Source organism: Thermobia domestica, chromosome 12, assembly GCF_964235325.1.
Source record: "Thermobia domestica chromosome 12, izTheDome1.hap1.1, whole genome shotgun sequence".
NCBI lineage: Eukaryota > Metazoa > Arthropoda > Insecta > Zygentoma > Lepismatidae > Thermobia > Thermobia domestica.
The window spans coordinates 7982299-8009942 of record NC_137465.1 but is presented as its reverse complement, the minus strand read 5'-3'; the positions used below and the strand labels follow the sequence as shown (position 1 = coordinate 8009942).

Below are 27644 nucleotides of genomic sequence, written 5' to 3'. Positions count from 1 at the left end.
TACCATAGCTGTAAAGAGAGACATGCTCAGAGAATCTGATAGGTTGTAGAGATAAGCATTCCTTCAGTGTACTATCCATAAGCAAGCTTATGAGTTATAGGGATAATCCATTTCCCCCAGTGCAGTATATACAAGTAACTCTGATTACTCGGTCTGTCTCTTCTCTTCTTCCTCGTGTTCTCGTCAGGGTTAGAATTCATTGCTTTGAGCATCACCGTTTACCAGAGTGAATACAAGTTGATACGGAGATTTCAAAGATATTGGAAAACATTCAAGGTGTGATTCATGATTTAGCTTAACATAGGTCATGAAATGATTAGTTTCTAAAGTATTAAGAGCTTTAGGTAAATACATTATAGATAATACTTTTTCTTAGTTCTTCTTAAAGAACGAAAGTGTCTTTTCTTTTAGATATGTTCACCTAAATTTCGTAATTGTCCTTTCTAAATACGTTATGCCTAGTTTCTATAAAAGGTTATGGTCCGTTTCAAGCACGTACGCAGTAATTTATTTCGGGAGGGGTTCCAAGCTTATGGGGAAAGCAAATTCCACATGAGGATAAATTATAATAAAAATTTATAAAATCACCCGGAAAATTAGATTAAGATTACAAAAAAGTAAGGATTTCGTGGGGTCCGAACCCCCAGAAACCACTCCCTGGGCACGTCCCTGGTCCGTATGCTCAGCATGGGTATTTTCTCTCTATATGTGTCCCATAATTGCCAAATAGATAACGCGAGTCCTTTCGGGTTTGGTGATTGAATAAAAATCTGAGTAGAGGTGCGTACCCAACTTGAAGCAGAAGGTTCTGTCTCATGTAGCCCTGATTCTGAAAAACGATGTTAATCTGTTATCCATTAGTCAATAAACTAATTACATTTGAATGTAGAAGAAAGAGAACAGAAGATCGTAATATTAAAATTAAAGAAAAACAGATTTATTTTCATAAATACTTGCTTTTTTAAACTAGTCCGGATGAATACAGGAAAAGAACAACTGTAGGGTGCACAAGAAGAGCGTAGTGGAAATTTCAGTTGGGGGAGAAAGATAGGCGAAACTTTTCAACAAGTTAGTAAGAAAAATATATTTTTAAAAAATAGAGTGTTTATGTAACCTACACATTAACTACCGACGGGCCCGCACCCAGATTTTTTTTTTATTGGGAGGGGTCCAATTATATAAGCCACTACGTCTATCTAGTATTGAACGGGTACTATTCTGCTCCCGAAAAGACGATAAGTAATTGTAAAATACTTCCACCTATATTTTCAGAAAATAAATTATAGAACTAAGTGTTTTTATAAGAGAAAGAGTATAGACGAAGTGTAAGATCAAATTTTCCTGCTACATCAATCATTTCCCTGTTAAACAAGTATAATTTTATTGAGAAATTGTACAAATGTATGTTGAGTTAGGAAGTTTTGAGGGGATCCGGACCTCATGGGTCGCCCGTGGTTGAGCCCGTTTCAGCTAGAACTAGACTGTTTTTATAAGAGAAAGAGTACAGATGAAGTGTAAGATCAAATTTTCTTGTTACATCAATAATTTCCCTGTTAAACAATTATAGTTTTATTGAGAAAGTGTAGAAATGTATGTTGAGTTAGGAAGTTTTGAGGGGATCTGGACCTCATGGGTCTCTCGTGTGTGAGCCCGTTTCAGTTAGAACTAGACTGTTTTTATAAGAGAAAGAGTATAGATGAAGTGTAAGATCAAATTTTCCTGCTACATCAATCATTTCCCTGTTAAACAAGTATAGTTTTATTGAGAAATTGTACAAATGTATGTTGAGTTAGGAAGTTTTGAGGGGATCCGGACCTCATGGGTCGCCCGTGGTTGAGCCCGTTTCAGCTAGAACTAGACTGTTTTTATAAGAGAAAGAGTACAGATGAAGTGTAAGATCAAATTTTCCTGCTACATCAATCATTTCCCTGTTAAACAAGTATAGTTTTATTTAGAAAGTGTACAAATGTATGTTGAGTTAGGAAGTTTTGAGGGGATCCGGACCTCATGGGTCGCCCGTGGTTGAGCCCGTTTCAGCTAGAACTAGACTGTTTTTATAAGAGAAAGAGTACAGATGAAGTGTAAGATCAAATGTTCATATTACATCAATCATTTCCCTGTTAAACAAGTATAGGTTTATTGAGAAAGTGTACAAATGTATGTTGAGTTAGGAAGTTTTGAGGGGATCTGGACCTCATGGGTCTCTCGTGTGTGAGCCCGTTTCAGTTAGAACTAGACTGTTTTTATAAGAGAAAGAGTATAGATGAAGTGTAAGATCAAATTTTCCTGCTACATCAATCATTTCCCTGTTAAACAAGTATAGTTTTATTGAGAAATTGTACAAATGTATGTTGAGTTAGGAAGTTTTGAGGGGATCCGGACCTCATGGGTCTCTCGTGTGTGAGCCCGTTTCAGTTAGAACTAGACTGTTTTTATAAGAGAAAGAGTATAGACGAAGTGTAAGATCAAATTTTCATGCTACATCAATCATTTTCCTGTTAAATAAGTATTAGTTTTATTGAGAAAGTGTACAAATGTATGTTGAGTTAGGAAAATTTGGATGGGGTACGGGCAGCGACGCAACTAGGATAGAGTTGTCACCCGGGACAAGAACTCGTATTAGCGTCCCCCTTCCCCATGACCAATCAAACCAAAATGCTCCCCGACTACATCTGACATTGGCATCACATAGTAATTCTCCCATTTCATTTTTTCTTCAAGTGGTAAAGCTTTGATTTCAAAATTGTAGTACGTAACTTAATTTTTAGTAGCCAAATAATCTGAGAGTATCATGCTTGGCATATACTTATAGGCTTATTATAATAACTGCAAATCACAATGCTTTTGGAATTATATCGAGATGTGCATGTGTGTAGAATGAATTAACAGTCTGTTGCTTTAGAATAAAATATTTAATTATGACAAACAGTCAAGCTGTTGTCTCGAGTATTATACTTAGACATTTTGCAAATCAAGAAGCTAGAACTAAAATTTAACTTTTCAGTCTCTTTTGGCTGCAAAGGTTTTTACAATATCCTCAAAACATAACTTTGAAGCTAACTTATGCTCTATGGATATGATACTAACAAGGAACGGATATGAACTTGTCATCCGGACATCCGAATCAAACCTATTCCATTCGATAAACGTAACAAAGATATGTTCATGCACAAAAAGATTAGGTGCCACAGACAACGGATTAATCCTGCTAGTACAAAGAAAATCGTAGACTCTCAGTGACATAGCTATTGCATCAACAGTGTTCAGTGGAAAGTCATGGTTTAGTTCATTCAAAATGAAACAAGTTTTCTAGAGGTGCTATGTATTGGGGTCCCTAACGTACTTGAACAGGGAAAATTGGGAGAATGTTGGGAAAATTCCCTCCAGAAATCCCTCCCATCAACTTTGGACCCGTCTGGAGTGGCTCTGGGTAAAAGCACACAATCCTCAAAATACCCTACATGGGATAAGAAATGTGTATACCAAGTTTTGTATTGATAGGCGGAATAGATATAAGGGAAAAGTTTGTATACTAATACACGCTTCATACTAACAGGGTTAATTGGCCACAGGGACTTACTCCGTTGTCCAGGATACCTAATTTTTTGTTCATGAACAATCTTTGTTATAATTATCGAATGGACTATGTTTGATTCGGATGTCCGGATGACAGGTCCATGTCCTTTTCTTATAAGGTTGGTGAGTCGTTGTTGTACTATTACGTTTCTGAGGTAATTTTTTTAATGATCTTTAGTTGGCTAAAACTCCTCTCATTGCCTTATAGTGAAAATAAATATTTGCCCAGTTTTGCGCCCCATCAATCTGGCTCCCGGGACACAAGTCCCGTTGCCCCCCACTTAGTTACGTCACTGGGTACGAACCCGGTGAATCCATCCTCTTCACGGGTGCGTCCTTGATAACCAACAGTATCCATTTGGGGTAGTTCCCATGCTCGTGATGCCAGCAATGAAAAACCTGAGATTTCTCATATGTAAGGAATTTTCTTATGGATAATTTGTTCGAAATTGGTACTAGAATACAGTTTCAGATACGAATAAAGTAATTTGTCCCATATTAGATTAGTTTTATTGATATTGGGTATGAATTTGGAACTTTCACAAACATCACAGTAGAAGTAATGCAATTTTCAAGTTCGAAGGGTATCCAACCAATTGGATACTCTCCTCAGTTGTGCATGATATTTTGATTGCCAAGAAAATAAACGCAAAAATAATTCGTTTGCCACTTCAATATTATTCAAGTTATATATATATATATATATATATATATATATATGTGTGTGTGTGTGTTCGTATTGCTTTAAACGCTCTCAGAAATGCTTATGTGGTCTTACACAGTCTTAAAAAGAATACATCGACCTTGACCTTGGAAAGAGAAAACTTTGTTACAGATTTTTTTCTTTTATTTCTTTTTCTTTTCTCTGCAAAGTTACTGATAAACCATCAATTTCTAGATTTTTTTAATCAGAAGGACATTTGTTATAAATATGAAAACCTGAAGCAATTTGACGAACACATTTTCCTCAGAGTTTATGCGTGGTACAGCCTCAATAAAACAAAAGGCTTATGCACCATTCTTTTAGGAACGCTACTCTTAGTAACCAAGCCAATTAAGTACTTTTAGTTGAAATACGTCTTAAAAGAGGCAAACATTTACAAATTCTTCTATCCTGGATCAAAATATAGTGTTTTTACTATGGATCATCTTTATTCATTTTGAATTCGACATAGGATTAAAAAAAAACATTGTATATCATTTTCTTATTCGGTGAAGATTCAAAATTTAATACAATGAATCACGTAGGGGAAGGTAATACTAAATGGAACATACTTTCTTTCGTAAAAGACCTTGACATTTTTCCCCAGGTACAATTTCTGTGTTGTTAAGCATTCTCGAGTAACTAGCTAATTCGGAAGAAACAAGCGTGGAATAACATGAGATTTGGGAACATTCTTGTGTGTGCAAGCTTGTAATCATATAGACCTTTAAAACACATTTGTGATTTGATCAATGTACTAACAATAGCGAATAGTCCCATTTAAATGTAGATTATGAATGTGGGAGCAACTCCTCCGAGAATTTACCTAGAATCTGTTAAGTCAGAAACGAATATTTAAAAAAAATACTTGTTTACATAAGGCAGCAAAGATTAAACTCATGTATCAACTTAGATACATTATTGAAAAGTATGCTAATCTATGATCTTGCAATGATATGGATAGCTTCCTAGTGAAAGTAAAAAGTTGACTTTGGCAAAATCGCTTTTGTGGTATGAGTGCGTGAAATAGAGGTGCACTCACACGGGGAAACCATCGAATCCGGACTCCTTAAAACTTCCTAACTCGACATACGTTGGTATATTTGGAGTATGTTTAGTACAAGGTGTCCAGAAGCACGTGAAACACACAAAATTTACAGGAGAAATGAATGATGCAAGTACTTAGACGTAACATAACGTAACCAAATCTTACCTAACCTAACATAAACTAACCTAAGCTAACCCTGACTAACCTAATATTAGTAGAAATAAGCGAAATTCTATAATTTTTTGGAAAATTATGCGGTACCCCTACACTAATATAACATAAACTAAACTAACCTAACCTTACCCAAACTAAACTAAACTAAACTAAACAAACCTCACCTACCCTAAAATAACCGAATATGAACAGAAATTACCAAAATTGTATCATTTTTTAGAGAAAAGAGCTGGACCCCTTCTGGTAAACATAGGCCGTATATTTTCTTAATAAAGCTGTTTGCTTAGCAGAGAAATGATTGATGTAACATGAAGATTTGATCTTGAACTTCATTTGTACTCTTTCTTTTCTTATAAACACAATCTAGTTCCATCATTTTTTTCTGAGAATGTACTAACAGTATTTAACAACTCCGGACCTTAAAGGCAGAGGGGAGGGCATAAGTCATTTTTATGAAATTTTCAGGAGAGACAGAAAACAGTGACTTACTTCTTTTTGCCTTTAAGTGCCTTAGGACTTATATCCAATTTTATTGTTGCTATTTGATAAAGTATTCATAATACAACTACAAGTTTTCCAAGAATAAGAGAATCAGAACACGCGTTTCAAATCTGGCAATAACTCATTTTCAAAAAAAAAAAAAAAAAAAAATGACTTACTCCCTTCTGCCTTTAAGGTCCGGAACTACTTTTATCGTCTTCTCGGGTTAGAATAACATTGGTTCAATACTACATAGATGCAGTGACTTGCAGTATTGGACCTCTCTCAAAGAAAATCCGGGGTATCATTATTCAGACACAAAAGTTATAAACATATCTTCGATTACAGGCACACCACCTACCTACAGATGCACTTCCGCTCAGCCGTGGACCTATCAGCTTTGCCCTGATCTTAATCGAAATATATATACACTGTTTAGTATAGTGACCTCGTGGCTAAGAACAATGCGCGTTTTGCTCGCGGATAAATGTAGTCGTTTTCGAGGCATATAAGTTTGAAAGCATATTATAAATATGTTCGCAGTTGGTGGGCATGCGCCAGGACTCTAGAATTCATCAATGTATTATTTAAACAAGGAAACTGATGTAAAACTATGTTATCAAGTGGCCCCCATATTCTTAATTTGCATGCATATTTCGAACACACATGACAACATTGTCTTAGGATAACGCACATCAAATTTGACTATTTCATTCCATTGATGGAAGAAAGTAGAAACGCTTTCAAAGTCTTGACTGGAAGACCAATCAGAAAATGACCTTTAGGAAGTTCTAGACGCAGATTGAAGGACGATATTAATATGAATCTCGCAGAAATAGGAATAAAAAGTGGAAACTGGATCTAGTTGGCTAAGGATCGAAGTCAGTGGAGAGTTCTGTGAACGCGGCATTGAACTTCGGCTTCCATGGGCCAGAGAGTTAGGTTTTAGATGTCATTCCACTGAGTTTGGAAATGCGAAGTAGCTCAAGTGGTAGAGCGTTGGCTTCGCATTCGGGAGGTCGCAGGTTCAATTTTCACTGCCAACCATCTTGACTTGGATTTTCCAGGGTTTTCTTCAGTCCTACCAGGCAAATGTCGGGATGGTACTTACTAAACAGGGCCTGGCCGATACCTTCCCAAATCCTTTCCACTAGATATCCAGTGTAAAATGGCCTCTGTGCTGCATCTGGTGATTGTTAAATAAATAAATGGGTTGAGTGTAGTAGCACTACGGTAATGAATCAAATACCTATTCTTGCACTCACTTCTAGGGGGTGGAATCCCTGATTATATTCCTGCTCGCGCGAAGTGGACTTTATAGTGAACAAACACCGTGTACATGCACTTTCTTGGAGTTTCGCTTCCTCGTATTTTCTTCATTCTATTAACTTAGTCTTTAAGAGAAATCAGGGAAAATAAAACATGTTTGTGTTGTGCATTTCAGAGAAACAAAATGACGAGAAGTTAGATTGGAAAGAAACGTCCAGCCTCTTGACTCAAGAATCCATTCTAACCATCTTATTTTCCTCACTTAGCACTATTTGAATTTCGGCTGTTTCCAAATTAAAAGTATCATTAAAAGTGTACAGATTATGATATTCAGGGCTTCTAGCACTACTCGACGGATATAACATTTTTAGTGTAAAGAGAAAATTCCTATTTAACTGCATCATCTGCGACCATTGATAACCTTCCATCTTGTCTACAAAAGTACATTTTAGCCAAACGAGAAATTCTGGTGTGAGCTGTTCCGGGTTCGATTCTCCATGAGGGCACTTTCTCAGGCCAGCCACCCTAAGTGAGGTTTTCCTTGGTTTTCCTCATTCACACCAGGTAAATGGCGGAGTAGTACCTAACATATAGGTCCCAAGCCGCTTCCTTCCTCCTCCAATCCTTTCTTGTTTCCCTTTCCTCTGATAGTGGGCTCAGCGAGGACATCATCCCTCATACGTAACGGATCACAGATGGCCACAGATGCCGAAAGCCTAGAAATCTAAATCCTAAACAAAACACCTACTGTGATGTGAAACTGTTACATTCAAAGCGGCTTAAAACGAATCCATCCACGGGCTGTAATTCTGAGAGAGTGAAGGGGTTTAATTTAATAATTCCATCGTGTAGAAATAGTTTTTAAATATAACGCACACCAAAAATCTAAGAATAATACTTCTTAATTACGGAGATACAAAGCGCCAAACAATGCAAAGATATGATTAGTCACGAAAACAGCAATGACCTGTTCTGGCGTGACGTCGCATATCGGGTCTCACCTCTGAATCACACCAAGTACAACATAAAAGTTAGTCGAGCCGAGCCTGTCCCTGGTCGAGCTTGGCCACCAAGTATAGCGATCTGTCTCCCATACATGATGATCTACTTGTCCACCAAATTTCATTCATATCTGGCCAATAATTACCGAAAAATAAAGTACCATATACACATACGTACGTGCCCCATTGTTCCCTCCAAAAATAAAAGAAGACATTTCCTCATTTACTAAAGATCAGCCTGGACCATTTTAAAGCCCAAAAAGGATATATCCGGAAAAAATAGGACTCTGTCAACTCTAACTATGCACATACAAATTTGTTAGCACTACAGTTTTTCTTATGGTAGTCAAAATCTGCAAGTTTCTGCATTGTAGTTGTGGCATTGGCACAGATATAGATTGATAAATCAAATAGCTGCAGGAAATTGGACATCGTCCTATGGGGAGCTCTAAGGATTTCATATCGATTTCTTAGATTTTTAATATGGTTTTGAGCTGTTAATATGGTTTAACTCGCTTAGAAGGGGCGTTATTAATAAAAGCAGATAATTATAGCAATTTATTTCTAATACTTTGTTTTCAAACCAAATCATTAATGGTGAACCATAAAATACAGAATACAAAACACACAGACAATAAAGTATTTGTACAGGAGATCTCTAGTTTCAAGCAATTTAAATCTAGGTAAGCATTATCTAAGCATGTTTTAATAACTGAACTCTGCATAACTTGTATCCTTCACCTTAAGTTTCTAAAACAATTTCTCACTTGTATTACTAAAATGGCTCCATATTCTTGCATGTTTAGTAAAACTCTATTTTACTTGAATTATATTGTATCACAGGTTTGACTCAAACATTCTTTTCACGCATGTGAGCACAGATCTGTAAGTTACAATAAAACTGTCCTGTATTTGCAATAAAGTATCACTTTTATAAATATAAGAAAGGTAGATTTGCACATGTTTCACTTTGTACCTTCTCAAAATAAAAGATCTTTTAAATGCGTTAGTACTGCATTCGGCATGCCCCCTTTAATACTTCCAAGCTTGCTATTTTTAAGCAATGCATGTGTAAAACTTTTAAAAATAATTTTTCGCCCATTTTTATTAGTATAATATTCATTTTTGAACTGATTATTGATATTTTAAATTGTATTCTAGTTAGTGATACCATGTTCATTTATTAAATCGCTATTCAAAACTGATTATTCAGATGTCAGTCATGGTAACAAAGAATAGCTTATCTCGCAGTTGGCATAGTATCCAGACCTACACTTACCACCAAATATTATTAGATTTTCAAGTTATACTATGCAAGGAATTTATCGCGGGGGATCTAAAGTTTTATTTTTTTTGTAAACTTGCCCCTGAAATTATACCAAATTTACAAAAAAGTCGGGATTTTAGGAATTCAAACCCCAGGACCTACGTGTCTGATACTATGCATAGTCGTAAATGTGAGAAATCTTGTACAAACATAATATTCGTTTGTCTGTCATGAAGAGATAGCTGAAACTATCGTGAAACTTCAGTAGGCCGTTGAACGATGTGGAGCCACTATAGTAAACGAAAGTAAAACTTTCGATAAAAGGATAATTGGAGAGATGGGTCATATCAGCAACGGAAATACGTTAGTTGGCACCTGGGGCAAGAATTCGCCTTAGCATTCCCCCTGACCAACCAATTCAAAAACACTCCCCTCCCCAAATTTTTGCCCAATTTTCCGTCCTCCTAATCCGGCACCCGGGGTACAAGCACCTATCACTTCCGAAATACCTATCACTTCCGATTAAAATATAAGGAGAACCGCATAGATAAAATGTATGCTTGAAGCTGTGAATCCATATAAGTAGTATGCCCCGGTTTATGGCTTAATGACCCCTGCCTCAGGACCCTTGTTCCCTAGCCCTGAGTTAATGACCTAGGGGTACCTAGGACCACCACTTTGGCACGAATATCTTGATCCTTCCCCTAAATTTTGGCAGGGTTACCCCTTAAATTTTGGAAATTGTCAAATCTAAAAACTTGATATGGTATTATAGGACTAGGGTATGTACCTTTGTAAGTTTTGGGAGCCCATTTCGTTCCCTTTCATGGGTAAAAAATTGTCAAAAATTCAAATGTCGGAGGTTATTGACCCGATTTATCTCCTTTGATGTCTTATTACCTTATGTGGTTATATGGTAATAAGCAGGGGTCTCTTATATGTAGAGGGGTCTATTCCCATTCACAAGACAAGGGTATATTGGTTCACCTCTATGAAAATTTCAGAGGGGTACATTGGCCCATGGTAATTATTTAGGCACGTCTTCATACCTTATGCTTTTATGAATGAGTACAGGGGTCCATTACCTTTCATAGACATGGGGTACATTGGTGGACCTTTCATAAATTTTGGGATTAGTACACCGACTCACCCCTTAAATTCCTGAATTGCCATGGGTATATATATATATATATATATATATATATATATATATATATATATATATATAAACAATTTCTTCCTATTTCCTACAATGTTTACTCTAAAAATTGAAATATACGTCTTCGGTGCGGGAGACCCGGATTCGATTCCCAGAGGGAGCTCGTGTGGTTTGGATTCCACATTAAGTTCTAGATCCACGTCTGATACAACCAGGTATTGAAAGACGTGATAAATTCTAATCGAATACAATCTAAAAATGAATGTTTTAACGATAGCCATGCCATATATTGAGGGGAAACTGATACTAAAATACACACTAATCGATAAGCCTGCCATACGTTCCGTAAAAAACCGGAGAGTACCGAATTTGGACCCAAGTGTCCCGCGTACCCGTAAATTTATTCGGGTCAGGCAAATATCCCATATCTTAATCCCGTCTCATTCCTGCTATCAATATTAGCTTATTCGAAAAGTGAAGAATCAAAAATTTTGACATTGTCTGCAAATCCTGTAATTAGTGAATGAACAATAAGTTGTGATATGTAACAGTTTCGAGCAAGTTACCACACCATCCTCTCTGGTTTGATAGCGAGCAAGCCAATAGACTCGCAACGCAGAGTTGCAGTTGTCCGTTAGGAGTCAAGGAGATCTGCAATCTTTGATAAAGTGCACGAGCTGAGCTGTCGATAATACATTACAAATGATGTGTTGCAATTTTATATCAACAAGAATGTCTAAGCTGAAGTGTACGTTTTCTTCCAATTTGAAGGAGAAATACCCATTTCTGAAAGCAACAAAGTTGAACTATGAAGTAGTCTGCAAAATTTGCAATGCTACTTTTTTTCCATTACATGCGGTGGTAACCCAGACACTTTCAACACCAAGAAACAAGCAAACATAAGATGGCTTTATAATCTACAAGCTCCGGGAAAATAAGTGTCTTTTCCTCCAGCAAGGCATTAGATAAGTTAACGAGAATTATAAATAATCTATTTGAGAGGCTAGGGACACAGAATTGTGCTTTGTTCTAGGGATTAGAAATATATATGCAAATCCGGCCCTGACAATTACACACGAATCAAGAAGGAAAAACAGCTAAGTTTTCATCAGATTTAACTGACAAACGTAATTTTGGCAAATACAGCCATGCAGGGGCGGATCCAGGGGGCGATCGGGGCGATTGCCCCCTTCCCCCAGAACAGGAAAACTTCCTTATTTTATATATATAAATAAAACCCATTCCATACTTTGGAGCCCTTAAAGTAGCAGTATGACAACCCACTGCCCTCCCCCAAGTCGGTCTTGGATCCGCCCCGTAAATGAATATTACTAAACGCGCGACAAATATTGAAGATAAATTGTATCACAAATTTAAATAAGACGAGATTATGTGCTTGTTGTTTTCCAGTAAAGCATTTTTATAAGACTTCATCTTGAGTTTTAAGGCGATTCTTTTGTAGTTAGATTGTTAATATCTTTACTCTGTAAAATCAATTGCGGGGAACGTAGAGAGAAAAGTAACTGCAGCTTAGAAAACTTTCGCCTATTATACTGATGTTCACAACCAGAGTTACAGATCATTGGATTGTGTTGGAAAGTTTGGAGGGGGTGGGAGGGGAATCGAAGGTGTCCCGTATTCTTATGAAAAAAAAATATGGCAGGCTTACTAATCGACCTTTTGATTTTGACAGTATAGGTGCAGAAAGGCACGTTGACTCAATAGTAGAGTGCTTACATCTGGTGCGTAGGGTCCCTGGTTTGATCCCAATAATTTTGTGACGGACAACATCCTGTATTTTGGTTTTCTAGTGGATACTTCTATTTCCTTCCACATTCTCATTCCACAAATTATTTCATCATCATTGACTTGCTTCAATCATCCGTCTCTCTTAGCTTAACGAGCATAAACGTGAGACTTTAAACTGAAAAATTTTATTTAATTTTTTGACGCTATACAGTATAGCTAATGAAATATAACTGAAAACCATAATTAACTCTTAAATTATTATTTTTATTTAACTGTATTATAAACAAATGAATATCAATCGTTACATTTGTTCGAGCTGAAGAATACGATATCGTTGACGCCCATTCTCATGAGCAGTTTTCAAGAGAAATGGAGAATTTTTTTTATAAAAATTGTACGTAGTTTGTTTCCAATAATAATAGACAGCATTTTATGTTTATAGAAAAATGTTTATTAATTTATTTGTTTACAGTAAATGTAAAACAATACACTGTTAAGTTGTAGATTGCATCCAGAGGCGAATTTAGAGGGTAAAAAAGTAGAGGGGAGGCAGCCAGAGTCCAGACTATGATAGGTATATCAAGAGTTAAGTATGAACTTTCAAAAATATATAAATAATAGCTTAAATTATTTTTGTCACTTCAGAAACTAGAGGGGCTTAGGCCACCACTGCCCCTGGCTGGATCCGCCACTGGGTGTATCTTTTATGTGTCTTCTTCTAACGTTAACATAGATACTTTAAAGTGACACACGATACATTTGTAAATTTATCACTCTGGAACATGGTTAATTTATTTTATTTGCAAAGGTTTCGTTCATTAAACACACCATTTCGCACGCACCATTCTCACCTAATTTATTTTCAGTCGTCAATTCCCACCTTTTCTCTCTCGAAATAACCCAATCTTGTGTGAAAAAAAGGCTAATGACAAAATATGTCTCTCCAGTCTGCAATCCACAGAGTAATGCATCCTCTGGGATTTTGAAATTTCCAATAATAAATCTGGCACAAAAGGTTTTGTTAACAGGACTAAATTGAGAGCACATTTGTTCTAATTTATCACCTACCTTTTAATCTTGTGCGTCAATATCACGTGCAACATATAAATCAGAAGGTTAATCATCGAGCGAGCATCGAACTCAAACTGTGTTTCCTTAACTGTGTCAAACGAAAAAAAAAAAAGTCAGTTTCTTTAAATAGATTTGATGTCATTTGTATACACTAATGAGTGATATTTTACTCACTACTACAGTAAGTCATGAGATATGTATTTGGCCATTAATTGTTAAGGTATTTAGTGCACCCCAGGCCTATAAACTACGTGCTTTTTTTATTTTTATTATTTTGAGATAACGCTAAGTAATCGAATTTAGGGTGTTGCAGTGGGTTGTATTGATATTTTGTTGTAATCTGAGTGCTTCAGATTCAATACGTGGTTCAGTCAGATTCAGAAATAGATTCACTAAGATTATTATTCTTTTTACGGTAAATTTTGTCTAATTTTGTGAAAAATTGACAAGTAATTTCGTACGAGACACAATAAAGTATCAGACGATATTCGAAGGTGTAGATCAGAGTCTCTACTTTCCAGTATTCGTCTGAAGGAATTGATAAACAACAATGCGGAAATATGATACACTAGGTTCCAGCACGGAGGCCTTTAATTTCATATCTAATCCTTCGTTTGAATGTAGTACGGGGAACTGATTTTGGGCAGGAAACAATTTCTTGGTCTTGCAGCACAAACGTAAATTGACATTGCTAAGTTTTAATAGGTCTATGAACTATCTAGAAATACGGGATCAGTAAAAGTAAAGATAATATCAGAATTCATGTTCTGACTCATAAAAATAGTTTTTCTTTTCCAAAAACTGTGCATAAGAATTTATCCTTAACTATGTTCTTTTGTTCGGCTTGATATGATCTCTTGATTGGCATATGTATCATTTCAGCCTATGTTGCCATAAGTACCATTTCTTCCTAGACTCCCATATGTACGTACCACCATCTCTGCCTAGATTGGCATATGTACCATTTCTGCCTAGATTTACATATGCACCATGCCTGCCTAGATTGGCATATGTACCATTTCTGCCTAGGTTGGCATATGTACCATTTCTTCCTAGGCTGGCATATGTACCACCATCTCTGCCTAGATTGACACATGTACCATTTCTGCCTACTTTGACATATGTACGATGCCTGCGTAGATTACATATGTCTAGATTGGCATATGTACCATTTCTTCCTAGACTGGCATATGTACCACCATCTCTGCCTAGATTGGTATATGTACCATTTCTGCCTAGATTGACATATGCACCATGCCTGCCTAGATTACATATGTACCACTTCTGTCTAGATTGGTATATGTACCATTTCTTCCTAGACTGGCATATGTACCACCATCTCTGCCTAGATTGGCATATGTACCATCTCTGAGTAACCCTGAAGTTAAAGAAAAATGAAAACATTTAAGAGTTAATAATAATTTTATCTTTTATTATACCTCACTACCAATATACAGTATAATGTGTTACGTTCTCTTGTTAATATCATAATGAAGAACTTGATGTGCGTATACTTCAGCAGCACTTTCATCTTAATTAGTAGTGTCGCTACTGTATAGTAGCAGCTTTTGGTCGGTTAAATTAGTCTGTTGTCATTTTTAACGTCGAGGCTATATCAAATCGGGAATCGAGGATATATGAGCCTCTGTCGGGAACCGAACCCAGGTCTCCTGTTTCGAAGACTCATACGCTAGCCAAGCTACTGTAAGCACTGTTGATCTCTAACATTTTTTGAGTTTACATCTGTGACGACGTTAGAGGGGGTAAGTGGTGGTGCCCTTATAGTGGCATCACCCCCCCCCCCCGACTGTCTCACAGAAACGTTGCATTGCAATGTAAGTACGTAAAATAATATAAAACCGTTTGTTTTTCAGTATACAAAAAGAATAGCTGCCCCTCCGTTTGCCCCATCTAGAAATTAAGGCTGTCTCGGCACTGGTTTACATAAGAAATCGTTTTCTTTTTTTCAGGTTTCTCGAAAACTATACATAAAGAATTACTATCACCCATACCGTTTTCTTAAAATTATTAAGAACTAATTGTCCATTGGTATATGCCTCGTCTAGTACCTGATTTTTGTTTATATGTATATTATGTTGTACAGAGTTGGTGCTAGCAGTCCCGGGTTCGATTGCCGGTGGGGACATTCAGTGAGAAAGGTATAACAGCTTTTTCAGGCTAGCCATTCTGATTGAGATTTTTTTCTGGATTTTCCTCATTTACACCAGGCAAATGCCGGGATGGTACCTAAAATAATACTCCCAAGCCACTCCCTTCCTTCCCCATTCCTTACTTCCTCTCCAATTTCACAGGCAGTGTCATGGGATCGCCGATGCTTCATATGTATGACGAGCTAACATGGCCATATATCTAATTCCTAATTTTGTTGTACAGAGTGTCTCAGAAGTCGTCGTACCCCTAGATTTGAGTGTGAGATAGGTCCTTGCCAAAACGATCTGTAGACGCAACCATCAAGTACGTGATTGTTTTCGGTTTGTGTGTACGTCTGTGCACCCCCCCCCCCTCCACGCACACATGCTATTATGCATTCCTCGACTATACAGGGTGTTACAGAAATGTGTCACAAAAACAAATTCCTCGCATCAAAATAAGAAAGGGAGTTCATATGGACCTGTGCTCAAATAATTTCGGAGTTATGGGGTAGCCAAAACATGAAACAAGTGAACTTCGCTCATGAACAAGTGAAACAAGTTCATAGCTTCGCTACATGGGACATATCGTTGTTGGGTCAAGACATTACTGAGGAACTGGTATGTGAACTATCCAAATATCCATGTTTAAGAATGCTCCGGCACTTGCACACCAATTTTTAGAGAGCTAGGTGGAGAGTGATCAAGTACTCCCAAACAGCCTCTATAAAAATGATTGTGCAAGTGCCGGAGGTTCTGAATAATGGATATTTGGATAGTTCACATACTAGTTCCTCAGTGATGTCTTGACCCGACTATGGTCGGTCCTATAGTAGTGGAACTATGGACCTTCATTTTTTCATGTTTTCGACATCCTATACGAAACTATGCAATTACGACCACAGGTCCATATAAAATTATTTTCTTAGTTTGGTGTGAGGATTCAATTCCCAAAATATTGTGACAAATTTTTATAACACCATGTATAACTAGAACCACTTACATGAGCTCTAGCTGAGCTCCTCCGTGGCTAAGCGGTTAGCGTACGCGCCTTTGGCGTGGGAGGCTCCGGTTCGATTCCCGGCGGGAGCTCATGTGGTTCGAATTCCACGTTAATCAGTAGGTCCACGTCTCATATAGCCTCGCTGCTGAACGGGACGTTAAACTCAAAATCAAGTCAAGTCATGAGCCGTAGCTTCACAACCGAGATATTTAACTCAGCCTTGAATACAAGGATACCAGACAGTACTTGAAAGCAGGGATACTAAACAGTGCTTGAAAGCAGGAATACTAAACACTGCTTGAAAGCAGGGATACTAAACAGTGCTTGAAAACAGGGATACTAAACAGCAGTTGAAAGCAGGGATACTAAACAGTGCTGTCTGTAACAGTGTTACAGTGTTACGGTGTTAATGAAAATAGTATTATCAAACCACAACTAAAATTACACTGACTTTCTGTTGTACTCAAATCTAGGAGCAAACCTGTATCCACGGGAGGGCATAGTAGCCGGGTCGCCGAAATTTTTAGTGACCCCTAGAATTTTCACAGTAGGCTTGCAAATGAACTATAATATGGTGATAAGCTATACTATGTTTGGATCGGGCCCTCCCAACTTCTACCGGGTCCCATCTACATTGTTGGGCTGGTTACGGACCTGCCTAGGGATACACGAACTTCTCGGAGATCCTGTAGAATGTATTAAACAGAACAAAGCCAAAGGAGAAAGCGTGTTGCTTCATCACCTGTGGATATCAAACACACTGAGAATAGAATATAGAATATTGTATTTAGTACAACGAAGATTATCACTTTTTCATTTATTGATCGGAAAATGCGTACAAATACATACGTATTGTTTTCCGTTGAGTTTAGTTCAGATGACACGACATGTGAGTATTAATTTCATTGTGCAGTGTTGAATTTGTTACAACCAACATCGTGTTTGAAACAGCAGGTGTTTTATAAATGGTTACATTCTCCGGTTACAGACTACAGAATCATTCGACCGCATGTGTGTAAGAGGAGGGGGAAGGGAGTGACTGTGAAAAACTATCAAGACAAAAAGAGGGGGAACAAACCAGGAAAGTCACAGCTGATATGAGTTTAAATCTCGTAACAAGGGCTGAATTAGTGAAGCTTAATCTATGTCAACAGCAGAATAACAGATGGGAATGGGAATATAGTTCACAGTTCACAAACCACTTCATCTGGGCTCATAATCTCTTCCATACAAATGAATTTCTCTAAATTTATATGGACGGATTTACATACGTATATAATTGCATGTGTTACATTTGACATAAACTAACATCACGGTTATCAAGTAACAACATTTTCGTTAGCTATATTTATATCAAGATTACGTTACAATATACTGATTTGGGAATTTGATGGTTATTCCAAGAACGTTTCTCTTATGACAGGAGTCATAAAATGCTAGAAAGGCTGCCATGTTCTCTCGCTATAGCGGACGATGGCAGACTCTCTAGAACTGTATTAATAGTGCCATAAAGTAGCACTGTCAATATTTTAATTTTGACAAAGTCAAGCACCACGGTATTTTCTGGTTATATCCTAGCACATATGAAAAACAGATAAGAACAACAGATGGCAGAACTGCTACACATGTAAACATTGCCAAACAATCCATAGGCTAACAAAACTATTTTTGTCACCAATTAGAGAAAACTTGTTACTTGTTATAAATGCCAAATATACTGAGTAAAGCTTTGCATATAGCAAACAATAAAATCCAATGCAAATTCTCTCTGCCAATTATTAGTTACCTGTGATATTCGCGGAAGGCAATGTCTTTGGTGTTAAATTAACACACAAGTAACACCCTAAAGTGGTAAGCATTTTGTGTTGTTCTAACACCTCATTTTTTGCTGTGTAGTATCTGCTTAAAACAAAGGTATCGTTTGGTGAAAGGAAATCCGGGGAATTATTCCAATCTGAATTTGAGAAATACATATTTCTTAAAAAAAAAAAAAAAGAATTGTATACTAATAAAAAATCGTGAAAATCTTAAGTAGATGAAGAATCCACCACCACCACTGAGGAAAATCATAAATGACACTGTTTGTTAATCTTTCGCTACATTTGTTTTGGAAAGGTGGTAACTCTACTAATATATTATTGTATGGTGTTACTTGGACACGAACTTACGTTCCTGGCATGAGCAGGATCAAGGGGCATATTACTGGTATAGTTTAACTTTAGACTTATAAAGAAGAAGGTTGGTTTGATTCTCTTTTACTTGGGCAGTTTTGGATCGAAATACCTGTCTGCTTTTTCGTAATTGTTCGAAAGTAACTCCAGTTTATTGAGGCGAAGGTTAAGTTTTGATTAACTTTAAAAGGGTAGTTATTTTTATCCTGCAGATTTTTATCCAAATTCCAACTGTGTAAATGAAATGAAATCTTACATTTCCACGTCCCACTGTTGTGCCGGCTAGGCTATAGGGGACGGTGATGATGAGAAGTGAATGAAATGGTGGAGTGAAGAAAGTGGGAGGAAACAGGAGAACGCCGAGGAAGGAGACCCACGCACATGATGTTTGTTCACCAGAAAGTTCACTTGGCACGAGCTGGAATCGAACCAAGAATCCCATGCAACCAGAGGTGAACGCTATACCACTGACCCACTAAGGCCCCAAAAGTTAAGATGTGGCTTAAATGTATATTCCACTTCTTCATATCAAACTAGGGACTTCAGAACGTATATTATTTTCTAAATACTAGATATAGAAGACAGTTCGAAAACTAATAGCAACTTCAAGTAATTTTATGCGCTTAGAAGCATTTACGAGAAGTTTCGTAAATATGCATAAACATACAATAAAATTGCATTCACTTAAAAGAAATTTTATGCAGAACAGGAATCTAGTTACAAAAATTACTTATATTTGGAACAATTATTATATTTAACAAAATGTGAATTACATGGTTAACAAAGTAATATTTAGGTACGTACAGCAATGACTGCATTTCATTAAAGAGACAATAAAGTTTAGTTAACTCTATGCTAAATACATGCAATGAAGCTATTAAATCGTGTGTAAATCGGAAATTATCAATTGGCAAGTAAGAATTTACATCAGCGTATGTGCGCTCAGTTTTTTTTTTTTTTTTTTTTTTTTTTTAATCTCAGTCGTAAAGATAATGCTATCACTCTAATGCTGAAAGTGTTTCAGGCTAGAATACACAATCTTACCTTTTATCACCATAGTACTTGAATGTGTGAGTATCTAAGAGAAAAACAACATACGATGTATGCATGTGATTCAGTGGCTGCTCCCAAAGGAAGTAGGTTTGGTAAAGATTTAATAATTTGGCGCTTCAAACTAAGGGAATAAAGCTTTGCATAGATTCAGAAGTTTGTAAGTCAGCGACAAAAGTTCTTGCTGTTCGTAAATAACCTTAGACTGGAAACACAATTCAAGTGCAGCTTTCAGTAAATTAAAAAGAACGTAATTTTTCGTACATTACTAAAGATATACCACATTGACTTGACACCTAGTCTTCCCTTCAAAGCGTTGCTATCGGCTGAAGGAATTCCACTCCCTTTCACTAAGGCTCTCTCGCTTAGCAACGACTGAACTCTTATTGGCTCAACGTGTGGGTGTGTCTAGGGTGTGAGCTTTAGTTCGCATTTTTGGCAGCACTATACCATCGTCATTCGTAAAATACCCACCATACCACCGTTATTTCCAAAATAAATTTTACCATATGGAAAGAACTTTTGTCATTGACTGTACAATGATTAGGACATTAGAGATAAACTTTCATCTCTTAGCTTGAAACAATAAAAATTTGATTTTCCTCGTGGGCCACCATTAGTTTTAAGTGTATCAACAGTTTTCAGTTTCTTTTTACCTTCTTGTATCTATTATCATCTTCAGAAATAGTCCTGGTAGTTGTATTGGCCAGTAACAACAAACACAATTTCAAAACACACACACACATCCCTTAGATCCTATTTGAATCATTACAGACCGAATAAGATTTCGTTTCCAATGGAGATCAGAAAACGTAGTTTAGTTCGTTTGCATGAAGTAAAACGTTTTTAGAAGCATGCTGTAGTTCTGTGGTTGGTGTAGTTAACATTTACTATAATATATGCAAGTAGTTTTGAGTAGATTCCATTAATTTAGTTTCTTTAGTATACGTAATTATAGTACAATTTGCTATTTAAAATATTTTTTGTGTCTTGTTTCTTAAACAGATGTTTTACTCAAAAAATCGTTAATTTTTTCTCTTACATTATATATGAAAATTAACTTAAGTTTATTCATAAATCTAGACATAATAACAACAAAATGAACTTGAATTATTTTTTTGACTTTAGGTTCAGTTATGTTTAGGAATGTGATTTAGTACAAGGCTGATTTGTATATAGCATAATCGTTTGCCTTTCAGCCATGTTTTGTCTTATTTAGAATTTGCACTTAGACATGATTTTTTCAACGATAAGTTGATAGCGATAATATTTTTTTTTAATATTGCATGCTGAAAACAAGTGATATAGTACTTAAATTTACATAGTGTCCTCTAAGGCTAGCTTTACATGGAAGAAGTTTAGTTTGAATATCAGGGGTCAGCAATTGGTTTTCAATTTTTTTATATATATTAACGAATATTATGGTTGCAAATATGGCCGCTTATTGAGGGAAGAATGCAGACTGAAAGTATTTGAGAACAAGATCTTGAGAGGAATATTCGGACTCAAGAGGAACGGAAATGGCGGAAACTTCATAACGAGGACGTAATTTATACCGTTTACCAAACATACTTACGGTCATCAAGTTTAGGAGGCTGAGGCGGCAGGCAGGTCATGTAGTCAGAATGGAAGAAAGTAGGAACGCTTTCAAAGTAGAACGCTTTCAAATATTAAGATGAATCACGCAGAAATAAGAATACAAAGTAGAAACTGAATCCAGTTGGCTAAGGGTAGAAGAAAATGGAGAGTTTCTGTGAACTTGCGAAGTCCACAGGCCATAGAGTTAGTTAGTTCGTTAGTTATTAACCAATAGTAGCAATTTTACTAACAAAAAGTGTCAACTAATATCGATGGAAAATTCGCTCTTCTCCTCCACCCCAACTCTACCACAGTAAAGCCCGGAACGACACTGCTGCCCTGTCTAGATAAATAAAAGAGTTAAGAAAATGCTGAAACCGAATTTATTTATTCAAAATAAAACGAAGGATTTCAGCTTTAGTTCTTATGATTATACTAGGGATACTAAAGGAAATGATGATGATGAAACTGAATTAAATGTTGGAATGAAGAAAGTAGGAGGAAACGGAAGAACTCCAATTAAACCCATGGACAAGGTAGTATTGTTCCTAATACTTTATTTTTATTGGTGGCTAAAACTGCTTATAATGCATTGTTAGTCACTACTGTCTTAATTTTGATCTCAAGTAAACATTGAAAGTTGTTATGTTGAATGTAGATTAGTGTTATCAAAAAAGTATGGATTAATGTATTTCGTATACGAGCAGAATTTCTAAAATTTTTGGCCTAACTAGAAAGAAAAGACCTAATCATCATAGTTTCTTTCTTATTCCACTCGTACTTCCAAAGATTTAGAGGATGAGTCAATCATAACGTACTTCCGCCATCGTTTGTATCCTGAGAGTTCCAGAGAAATGAATGTGTCAAGCATGATATACTTCCGACATCATTTGTATTTTGTGGATAATTATAAAGAAATGGATGTGTCAAGCATAATGTACTTCCGACATCATTTGTATTTAGTGGATAATTACAAAGAAATGGATGTGTCAAGCATGATATGCTTCCGACATCATTTGTGTTTAGTGGATAATTACAAAGAAATGGATGGATCAAGCATAATGTACTTCCGACATCATTTGTATTTAGTGGATAATTACAAAGAAATGGATGTGTCAAGCATGATATGCTTCCGACATCATTTGTGTTTAGTGGATAATTACAAAGAAATGGATGGATCAAGCATAATGTACTTCCGACATCATTTGTATTTAGTGGATAATTACAAAGAAATGGATGTGTCAAGCATGATATACTTCCGACATCATTTGTATTTAGTGGGTAATTACAAAGAAATGGATATACAAGCATGATGTACTTCCGACATCATTTGTATTTAGTGGATAATTACAAAGAAATGGATGTGTCAAGCATGATATACTTCCGACATCATTTGTATTTAGTGGGTAATTACAAAGAAATGGATATACAAGCATGATGTACTTCCGACATCATTTGTATTTAGTGGATAATTACAAAGAAATGGATGTGTCAAGCATGATATACTTCCGACGTCATTTGTATTTAGTGGATAATTACAGAGAAATGGGTGAATCAAGCAAGACCTATTTTTGCCATTACTTTCGGAATCATTTACATACGATGGGTTCTAAACAAGTCTGCTGTTTAAAGAACTTATAATGGTTATGTTTAGCGTTAATCTACAACCATTACAATGAAATATAATTTTTGTGTGTTTCCAAAACACTTTAAGGAATAAATTGGTCAAAGATAAGGAAAAGTTTGTATGAGTATAAAGCAAGCACTGGTCTACGCCTTATTTACGTATAACAACCGTATTGTATGGAAGTGGTTCCCAACCAATGTATCGCGAAAGTTTAGAATTTAAAAATTAAGAAGCATTCAATTTAGTTAAAATTAGTTTTGAGACATAAGTCAACGCCTCCAGCCGCACCAACAATACTGAGTACTACATAGAGTCATTGCTTTATAGACACTTATACTTTACATAATTATAATTTGTTATTATTAATAAAAAAGCATAACATTAATTTTGTTATTATTATTAATGTAAATACGATTTCATAGGTGTTCAGGAAAGTGTGTCGCCAGTTAAAAAAGGTTGGGAACTGTGTTGAGTGGAACGGAAAATGTTACTTTTGGACCCTTGCACCTTCGATGTCAACAAAAGTAACGGAATTACTTGAATTATCCAATTTAAAATTCTGCAGCTTTCCCAGTTCCCCAAAAGATCCGTCTTGCTCCTCAAACTAAGTGTTTATCGCAAATGTCACAATCATTGTTATGGAAACGAAATTCCTTAAGGATAAGAAACCACTAATTGTCACAAAGAGCTAGTCTTGGTAATAGAGTGGATGTTCTAACAACATACCCTTGAGTTGTGACACGGGTCATTGTCTTGGAATAAACCATTTGGGCTCGTTATGAGTTGACTGACACATTTTTATCCTTTGGCACACAGGATATAACTACCAGCATTAAACTAAGAATTTTATTTCATCAAGCATATACCCTTCCATCTAAAGCAGGCCTTAGAAAGTTAGAAAGAATGTTTATAAGGATCTTACCGTACTTTGTGCAGAATATTATGCGGGTAATTCATTTAACTTACTTTTTTCTTGCTTGTTTTTCATTTTAATACATTTTTATATATTTTTGAGAGAGAAACGTTGGCACCGGGAGTTGAATAGCACAAGTTAGGTCAATTTGTTCCGTATTTAAAGTCTTAGAATTGACCTTTCTTGTGGCATTCTCCCCTAGGGTATACGACAGGCCGGATGACTACAGTACGGATTATCACAGAGGAAGGGGCTACTCGTATCAAGACAGCAGGTAAGGCGTCTTCGCATATTTTCGCAACATCCTGTATTTGTTAAATAATATCAATAATAAACGCTTGTGAATTTAGCTTACTGCACAGCGCTTGTATTTCGCGAACAATAATCGTATCTAAGCGCTTTAGAAATGTACATACAATGTCAAAAGCCCTTTGCAAGTCCATAATTGATCGTTTTATAGTCTGTTTACTATTATGACCATGGCACATGTCTATGGAGATCATTTAGATGTCCCATAGGTCCAATATTTGTCACTGGACATCCAGACGTAAAGTAGAAATTTAAAGTAAAAGGGATTATCTACAGGAATTTCTCTGGATGTCAATTACATGGTTGTGAGGTTGGATGAACGTGTTGTTAGATTTGTGAAGTGAACATGATTCTGACAAGGAAACTTACGGAAGTGTATAACTCATCGATTTGAATGAAATTTTGTATATTTGTATAACATCGATAAATAATCGACACGTATTTTTCTATTTCGACAATGGTGCGAGTTTAAGGGTAGAAACGACACTTTGAACGTTAGGGGTGGCCTGACAAGCATAAACAGAAAACAATCATTTAATGTAGAAGAATACATACTTCCCGCGAGGGGTTAGGACAGCTGTTCCAGAATCTGATGTCAAATTAGCAAATTCAAAATGGCGGATGCAATATGGTGATTACAATTATAAAAAGGCTTCTGGTTTGAAATGCTCCGCAGTTAGCGAAGGACAATCATGGTTGGCAGGGGTTACTGCGAGAAGATTGCAGACCAATTTGAAACATCTTTCTGTACTTATTTTTAAAGGGATGCTTGATTAAAGTGTATCTCTGCACCTCTCACTATTTTGGGGTGCCTACTTAAAGTGAATCCCCTCGCCTGTCACTTCGACAACTCGAGGTTTAGTGAGTGTGATGTTGAATTCATGACGTGAGCGTTAATCTGAGGGACGTTAGTTCAAAGTGGGCATCCGTGATTGTAAATCATATCAATAACTGAAGAGCATAATTTATATGTAGTTATGTCCACAAGAAGTTATGCACCATGCAACGTAACTAAGAAAACAAATTACACTTAGATTAAATGGAGCTTCTTTAAAAAATGATTTCCGTGAACTACAACATTCCATCAACATTTAACATCATTTTAAACGTTTATTTTTATCATTTTAATTGCAAACACTCAAAAAATGTTCTTTTAGCTTTCAAATTATTATAGGTTCAAGAGGTGTCGGTTGTCAGGCTTTCATATTATGGATGCATATCAGTCACGACCTTTTATTATTATTATTATTATTATTATTATTATTATTATTATTATTATTATTATTATTATTATTTGAAAATATTACAGAAATCCGAGTAATCCAAAAATTTATCTGAATAATTATTTTGTACTAAGAGATATTGCATAGTGAACAATTACCTGTACGTTTACTACTCTCAAGAATAGGTCTTCAAATCAATAACGGTGACATCATAACGGACTCGGCTCGAAACCATTTCCAAAACTCTGACTTGTATAGTGAGTAGTATTTTATACTTACCCGGACAAGTTTAAAGAAAATATAAAAGTGTGTACATTGCTTATAAGCGCTTTTATAGTGTATATATTTTGCTGTTTAGTACATTGTAGATTCCCATTTTGCTCGCTAAATACAAGCCTGGATCTTTGTAGTATTAGTTTGAAAAGTAGGGACATTAGTTCATATAATACAACTGTATTATATTATTTTAAATCTTTATCCTTTCTTATTCTAGTTATTTATCAATTCTTTCTTCTCTCTTTCTTGTGAAACACTTCTTCTTTATATTCTGTGTTATGTATTTGTATGTATTTTGTGTGTGTTCAGGATATGTTACCGGTAATGTGTTTAAAACAGACATTATACAGAATGCCTAACAGATCTATTTAACACGTAGCAAGTTTTGAGGAAAGTGTCATTTCTGTATGTTATATACGTTTGCTATGGGGACACGCGTGACCAGTGCTTAGAGCGTTGACTCACGTGCACGTAATCCCGTGTTCGATTCTCGGCCGGTGCTTCCCAATATTCGGCGTCCACCCATCGTCGTGAAGCAACCTGGGGAGTCATGTGAATAAAAGACGTGACGAACACTACGTCTAGAAAACTGCCGATACGCCAGTTAGTAACAGGGCGAAACCACGTGTTGGTCGTTACGCTGGACGTAGTTCAACCGGTCGCTCACAGTTGGCGTTGGAGGAGCTCAGGTTTGTTTTGTTTTTTTATATACGTTTCCTAGGTATTGTTTTTAGTACTTATACGTCAGTAGCGTATGCAGAATTTCATCGAGGGGGCGTCGAAACATACAATATCATATCATTTCGGGCCAAGAATGATTTTTGTAAATACACCTTAACATACTAAATATTTATTTTTCCACAATATCTTGTTAAAGGAGAGGATTTATATCCCAAAACCACTCCTGCGTATACCACTGCTAGAGATTATACAGAATAGCAAGTACTATTCCGGAAAAGTACAGAAGAAGGCCTTTATTAAATAGTTGTCTCGAAAATAAGAAATGCTGAGTAAATACAACACTGAAAGATATTTGTTTAAACTAACCTAATACAAACTAACACAACTTTACCTAATCTACCCTAAGCTATTTTGCCTTAGAATATCACTACATGGAATAGTTTAAGCTTTGACCGTTTGCCTTTAGGCATTGTACGGAATGCATAAACCATTTCTCAGTTTGAAGTACTGCTTCTGACATTGTATAATGCGTAATTTCACACATTGCCGGTATCATATATAAAATTTTGCTTTTTCTAGACTTTTGAATTTGTATATGTGTTTTGCTCCTTATAATTTGTTTCAAGATCTGCTTTCTATTAATATTATCATGGCATCCTTTACAACTACACATTTCTATTCTTTGTTTTAAAATGTTTATGATTCATATAAACAATTAATATTTCTTTATTTATACTAATTTTTAAGTTAACAAATTAATTAATTAGTATCACTAATAAGTCAAATTGGTAATATTATTTAACTATGAAATAATGCCAGCATGTTTGTCAGTACTTCATTGTAATTTTGTTTAAAAAATCATCTACACTGTATCACTGAAACTGTATGAAGAAAACGGAACGATAGAATTGTTTACATTTAAATGTTTTGTCCATAATCATAGATGTAATATGTATTCTTGTAATAGGAGACACGGAAACGTGTATCACCCTGAGCTATCCAGTTTACTGGACACAAAGTAAATTATCTGGTCCTTTCTGTATCAGGTTTGTTCAACTAAAAGCTACAACGTTTATGGTTTTCCTTTTTTTATATATGTTTTTAATCTATAGGGATTGCTATGTTTCACAAAATGTTTTCAGTTGGAATGAAAATTGTATAATTGT

At 36.0% G+C, this 27644-nt stretch overlaps 1 protein-coding gene across 1 annotated transcript in view; it reads left to right on the top strand.

Moving 5' to 3' along the window:
* LOC145667142 (uncharacterized) overlaps positions 1-27644 on the top strand; it is a 629144-nt gene that overhangs the window by 594011 nt on the left and 7489 nt on the right. Inside the window, exon 11 of the mRNA XM_081734883.1 lies at positions 24192-24263. Within this exon, the coding sequence (XP_081591009.1) occupies positions 24192-24263 (72 nt within the window). The remainder of the gene's footprint in view (positions 1-24191; positions 24264-27644) is intronic.